This window comes from Montipora foliosa, chromosome 8 (assembly GCF_036669935.1).
Source record: "Montipora foliosa isolate CH-2021 chromosome 8, ASM3666993v2, whole genome shotgun sequence".
In the NCBI taxonomy this organism is placed as follows: Eukaryota; Metazoa; Cnidaria; class Anthozoa; order Scleractinia; family Acroporidae; genus Montipora; species Montipora foliosa.
The window spans coordinates 45,560,443-45,566,698 of NC_090876.1; the positions used below are offsets into that span (position 1 = coordinate 45,560,443).

A 6,256-nucleotide genomic window follows, 5' to 3' on the forward strand; every position below is an offset into this window, starting at 1 on the left:
CGACTTCTTTAAACACCATCGTTAGAAACGTTAATTAAAGGTAACAAACAAAGACTGTTTTTTGCTCTGCAATATTGCTTACTATTACAGGAGAAAAGAACAGCTAGGCGTACTGCTGGGAACGAAATAACAGTCGATGTCCAACTGGGATGTTATTAAACGGCGTAACTTCTGAAAAAGCCGATGAAAACGCGACTCCCTCATACAATTAGAGAAGGGACACTTCAGTCCCGTGATCCAGTGATTAAAATGTACAGATAAACTGCAAATGATCTGACACAAGTCTTAATTTGCTTGAGTTATATCTTCCCGTACTTGACACAATAAAGAATAAACGGGTAATCCAGAGTGCTAATAGAGTAATAATGCTATTGCTTAATCGTTTTATAATAACTGTCGACGTGGAATCTCTTTGTTCATCTGTAAACATAACAAGTTCCATATAAATTCTTTTCTTGCTCGTTAGCCCCCGCGCTTACAACAGCTTCAGAAATATCTTTTACGTCAATCTTATTTCCAGATTGTCAGATTCTCAATATCGTAACCCAACAAACTTTCGAGGCCGCCAGCTCTTTTCTTTACAGCAACGCACTAAACAACACACTCGTTGTGAAGTTAACTTTAATTAATCAATTAACCAATCAAGTGCTTGAAATGCTAATAACAGGTTCCGCAGTGTGATATCGATCAGTATTTAAGATAATCACCGTGGGGCTTCTTTAAATGAAATTGGCAAAGGGTTCAATTAGTCGTATTGCCTTAGTTTGCTTCGTAAGGTTACGATTTCTCAGAAGAGCTGCCCGTGTACAATGGATCCACGATTAAATTGTACCAGCTCATCACGCTTCTCTATTGATAACATTCTTCGCGACAAGAGAGAAGAACAAGAAGTCCGTTTTCAAATAAAAAATCAGCATCAAGATAGCTCTGAATTTCTTCGACATAATGTGCATCCATATCCTCCTCTCTGTGGCGCTCTGGCTCCGTGGCCACAATATCCATTGCATGGCTGTCCGCTTTTTAACAGATCAAGGAAGACATCAACTGGTAGGTTTAAAATCAGCTTTTTAACCTCAAATTTAAAGAAATTGTCCAATTAATTATGAACAATCGCATATTTCAAACTTCAAAAATTCACCAAAGCTTCCTAAATTCCTTTGTAATTAAATTGTGGGACTACCCGCCGAACACAGTATGTCAGTACTATATTCGTAGCTACCTTGCAAATCACTGCTTTTAGGGTTCTTAAGCCTCTCTGGAATCTGAAATCTTTTGACGAAAGACGTACTGACAAAAAATTGCACAGTCTCGTAATTGAGCATCGGGCAAGCGATGAAATATCCAGTAGTTTTAATGTGAAAAGGTTACCGCCAAACTCATTCTATACCCTATCCGCGAGGTCAACAATGTTATTAGTAACATCTCTTAATTCACAAAGGCAAATTTTCACATTAACTTTAATGCTATATGATTTTCTCGCTTTTCATTCAAGGAAAAAGAAGCCTTGGGGCACTTATTAATTATTATCACATAAGTTGAACAACTAGGGAACAAACAGCCGTTACTATAAGCAGTATATTTGAGAAAGAAGTGGTTAACTTAAGGTGATTTCAATGGCTGGTGATGACAAATTAGGGAATCAAAAATACAAAAGAAGACAAAAGTACGTGTTTCGAATTTGATTAATTATAATCAGTAAAGATTTTAGTCAACGAGACCACCCTCCTAAATTTTTAGTTTTTTTGGTTTTATTGCTTCCTATGAATTGCTGGCTGGTCCTTGGCACTGAATGCATGCACCCGGTTATAATTATTCGAAAGCGGGTTAATTTAAACCAGAGTTAGCGTTAACTTTTGTTTCATGTTTTCAACTTTTTGGTGAGCGTTTTTTGTTGGCCTATTTTTGTTTTTCAAGATTGATTTCTTTTAATGTAAAGTTTTGCCGAATATCATTTTGGAATTTTGATGAACCGGTACGAGCCCGTTTTCTCATTGGGCTCAAAGACAAATCGACTAGAGAACGTTTTAGCCCGGCGATGCTGCAACCTGCTGCAACCTGGATTTGATGTCTTCTAAAAGTTTAAACCGAAAAGGGAAGGGAAAAAAAAACATTCATTCCATTCAAAGAGGAATTAACAGCTTAGTTTTGGATGGTGTATAGAGGGATTTAAGAACTTAATTCATAGAAAACAGCTCTTGTGTTGTCTATTAGGTAAGGGGAATTAGCCTTGGTACTCAGACAAATGCTGAAACCGAGGCACCCGCCTGCAAACCGTACGCCTCGACATATTTGAGTGTTTAAGAAATGACAACGCCATAAAACGCCAAAAAATATCATTGGTTAAAAGAGGAAAAAAACGTAGCACATATTAAATTTGGGGGTACTCTCAACGACGTAAATTCACCAAATTTGAGGTTTTGGCTAACACGTGAGTACAGAAAGACCTTTCATCAACTTTACTCTGAAACTGCTCGTACAAAAAATCTTCGCGACACTTTGCTCACTTCGTACGACGTGAAAGAGATGAAATAACCGCGAATGACTAATTAAAAGAAAGTCCGAACTTACATTTTGAGGTATGACGTTTTTTCAACCTCGCGGTGTTGACGTCACCGTCGAAGATCTTAAAGTAGGGACCTTAAGATTCTACTATACAATGGCAACATCAACGAGAACGCCAGCAAACAATTAAGGACGTTCGCGCCCATTGCTACTGCTCATCCTTACAGCGCACGCAAATTCACGTGCCACGTCATGCATCGAGCGAGCGCGCTAAGTACTAAAATGAACAATGATAGGGCAGATGGTCATTGCTATAGCTTTGCTTGGATTTAGCGATCTTGCATGTTCGGTGAGCCCTACTTTTCTTTTCATAAACAGATTTTATTTACAGTTATCTCTACATTGTCCAAAAATGAACAAAAAATCAATGTGGGAAGTTAAGAAAATTTCAAGATTTCTGTCCTCGGGACATGGAAGCCATGCAAGGCGCATGAAACTATGGTCGTTAAATGCGAACTTGTTCTTTAAGGAACCTCAACAGTTAACTAAATTCACTTAATGGGGCCACTTAAACAAAGTTTGGTAGAGAACATTTCACTTCAAAGATGTAATTGCAATATTTTTGGGCTTACAGACACTGTGACCTTATTCACTAAAGAAGCCGGATTTTTTCAGATTTAGGGTGTTCTCCATTCTTTTTACATTTCTGACTTTACTAACTCATCATCTTTCAATGGTAAATTTTGCAGAAAAAATTCAGTGTTAGAAAATTTCGCAAGAACGTCCTTAAATAGCGTTTAAAGAGCAAAAACAATCGCTCTGCGCGTGCGGAGTGAACATTTGAACATTCCTTTTCAGTTCTCTGCAAATCTACAACGTGAAATGACCAAATTTCAAGCTCTGAGGACAACGTGAGCACATAGCGACCAATTTTATTTATTTTCGCTTGGTTTCAACACTGTTCCTTCCACTTCAGTTCCTGAATAGTTCGGATAGTTTATAGAAGTTCGAAGAACTAGCCTAATGACGAAAAAGTTTGGAAAATGAGAAATAGTAATTTTGAGCGGCTTTTTCGTTGAGGCCGCCGTTTTGTTTCATTTTTGTTATGTTAAGAGTCATTTTTGTCTCTTTTAGTAACACAGCATGAAGGAAATGTTCGAGAACGAAAAAGAGGCAGAGACCCAACCAAGAAGCGAAAACGAACGGCATTCACTGGCTCACAAGTGAAGGAACTCGAGGGTGAATTTCGAAGAAGCAAATACTTGACAATTTCTCGACGAACGGAACTTTCAAAGTCGCTCAAGCTCACGGAAACGCAAATAAAGATCTGGTTCCAAAATCGTCGAACGAAATGGAAGAGGAAGATTTCTGCAGAAATGCAATTCAGCGCACGAACATCCGGGAACATGTATGCTGGTCCTCCACATCCGGGAATTCATCATTGCAACCAGTATTGTAACCCTGGCAATGGGACACCGTACAACTTCTGCCACTCGAGTTTTAGTCCAGTATTTTGTAGTCCTCAGCTGTCTTATCAGTCGAAAAATACAACTCCTGCAAAATTTTGATCAATGCAGAATTTAACACCCGTACGAGCTTTTCATGTCAATAAAAATAATTCCCTTTTCGGAGGAAGAATTAGCAAATAGCTTTTTTTGGCATGCAAATGAGAGGAAAATTGATGGCATGATAACAAAATACTCTCTTGAAGCCCTCAATTGCAATCGGAATCCTTCATTATTTGGCAAAGTAAGAGTTTCTTTTTTCTGGAAAATTACTTAACTGAACACAAATTGATGACTAACAGAGAATTTTAGTGGCAATAGAAATCTAATCCCCTTATGACTGAGCCAAAACGGTCCATGACCATGGATCGATACGCACTTTTTAAGGCTTCATGTGCCTTTAAACTTGGACAAAAAAATTAAATCATTGTTGTCATTTACGTTTATCCTGTTCAGGAATACAGTTAACTAAGCGATATTTCTTGAGTTCTGTGAACTAGTAATTTAATTTCAAGTCTTTTTCCCACAGCATCAAGAGGTTCGATTCCTAACCCTCCACGATCCAAATGTTGTGTCTGAAACGTAATTTAAATATGCTGCAATCATTTAAACACAGAACTCTGTGTTCGTTCCCTCCTCTTTATCACGATCGTTTTTAAGTACTGTGGTGTTGCATTAGTCATTATATGTGGGAAGGGGAGAATGGTTACTCGTGACTTTATTCTCCTCACCCCTCACATCCCTGGATTATTTTTAGACTTGATGCGAAATTGGTGTATGAAAGGTGGCTTCAAGACATGGAAACGTCTTTCTTCTCATGAAACTGATCATATTCACAGCTTTTTTGAACTATAATATTGCAATTCGCAATTCCCACTTTGTTGAATCGTATCATTGGGGGGGACAGACAACTACAGACGATTTAAATGGGTTCAGAAGAGCCCTTCTTCTCAGATGGTTTCTCGTAAAATTATCTGACACGATATTTTTAAGAAACAAACTGCCTCCAAAATTCAACCCCAGAAATGTCTATTCCAAAATAAGCACTCTAAAAAAATTATCTCAAAAGCTCAAGACAAGAATTTACCAAAAAGATCCCTCTTTACATTACAGCATTTGTGCATTAGATAACTAAATTGCTAGCATGGAATACCCCTCAATTCAAAGGCCTAATTATAGTCACCCATGAGTGATGGAACAGTATGAATATACGACAGAGCAGTACTCAGTCCTATCGAATGATGCCTTTTTTATAACACTAGCTCAATATACCTGTAGTTTTAACCTAGAGTTTAAATAAAATAGTGGAAATGATTCAAGATAGGCATGCATGTAAATATAAGTATTGATATAGAAAGAATTATTTTTTTAAACCTCGGGAATACAGCTGCGCGGTTCAACAAATTTCAAAATCCTTTTTTTTTTTTTTTTTTGGCAAGCCTTGGGTGCCGGGGTGCCCTGACCATTCCTCAAAACCTTTCATATATTTCATCCGTATACTGGCTTAATTAGCTTCAGTATACCTTCTTCTTCTTCTTCTTTTCTGTTCTTTTTTTCGTTTGTTTTTGCTTTTGTTTTCGTTTCACAATGATTATGTTATGATGTGTATTCCACCAAAGGAAGACAAAGACATCATTCAGTACTTTTGAGTATTACTAAGCATTTCTTTCATATTACCGTGACCTACTTTAACTCGGATATAGTGTCCACTGAATTAATACTTGCGTTGTAAATAATAGTTTGTAGTCATCTTGAGTTCTTTGGTCGAAGGTCAAAAAAGGAAAAAATTATTTAATGTACTCAGAGTTGTTTATGAAGGTAGGATGTTAGTTATGTTCATGCTGACCGTTTATGTTTCAACTCAAATCATAAGTAAAATGTCCCAGTCCTCCACTGAAATCGAACGCGCCTTCAGTTGATAATACAAAAACATCAGACTTTGCAATCGATTCGTTTATGCTGCACTAGCTTCAAGGTGGTACAGTAGTTCAAGTTTGAAAAAGAGAAGTCAAAGTACAATATGAAGAACCGGCATAACTCATACAGCCGTTATGAAAGATAATTTCAAATATGTGCTGCGAGGAGACTCAGTGCCGAAATGTTAAAGATTAGTGCAAGTACGTAAATGTCCTTATTCTCCTTGACCGCCTGTGGTTGACTGGATGTTTCTATTTGAATTTTGTGGATTTAAAAAACAACTTTAATTAATTAACCTTTCTCGAAATTTTTTTGACGATACGTACAACGCT

The 6,256-nt window shown here is 37.4% G+C and overlaps 1 protein-coding gene across 2 annotated transcripts in view; it reads left to right on the forward strand.

Moving 5' to 3' along the window:
* The first annotated feature begins 589 nt into the window (after nucleotides 1–589).
* The window catches only part of LOC137967315 (homeobox protein pnx-like), a 6,441-nt gene continuing 774 nt past the window's right edge, over nucleotides 590–6,256 (forward strand). Inside the window, exons 1-2 of one of the 2 annotated variants that reach the window (XR_011116519.1) lie at nucleotides 590–1,047; nucleotides 3,637–6,124. Coding sequence is in view for 1 of the 2 variants with exons in the window: in XM_068813835.1 (XP_068669936.1) it covers nucleotides 810–1,047; nucleotides 3,637–4,070 (672 nt within the window). In the remaining variant the exon portion in view is untranslated. Of the gene's footprint in view, nucleotides 1,048–3,636 lie in introns of both variants that reach the window. The other variant, XM_068813835.1, reaches the window with a different exon arrangement.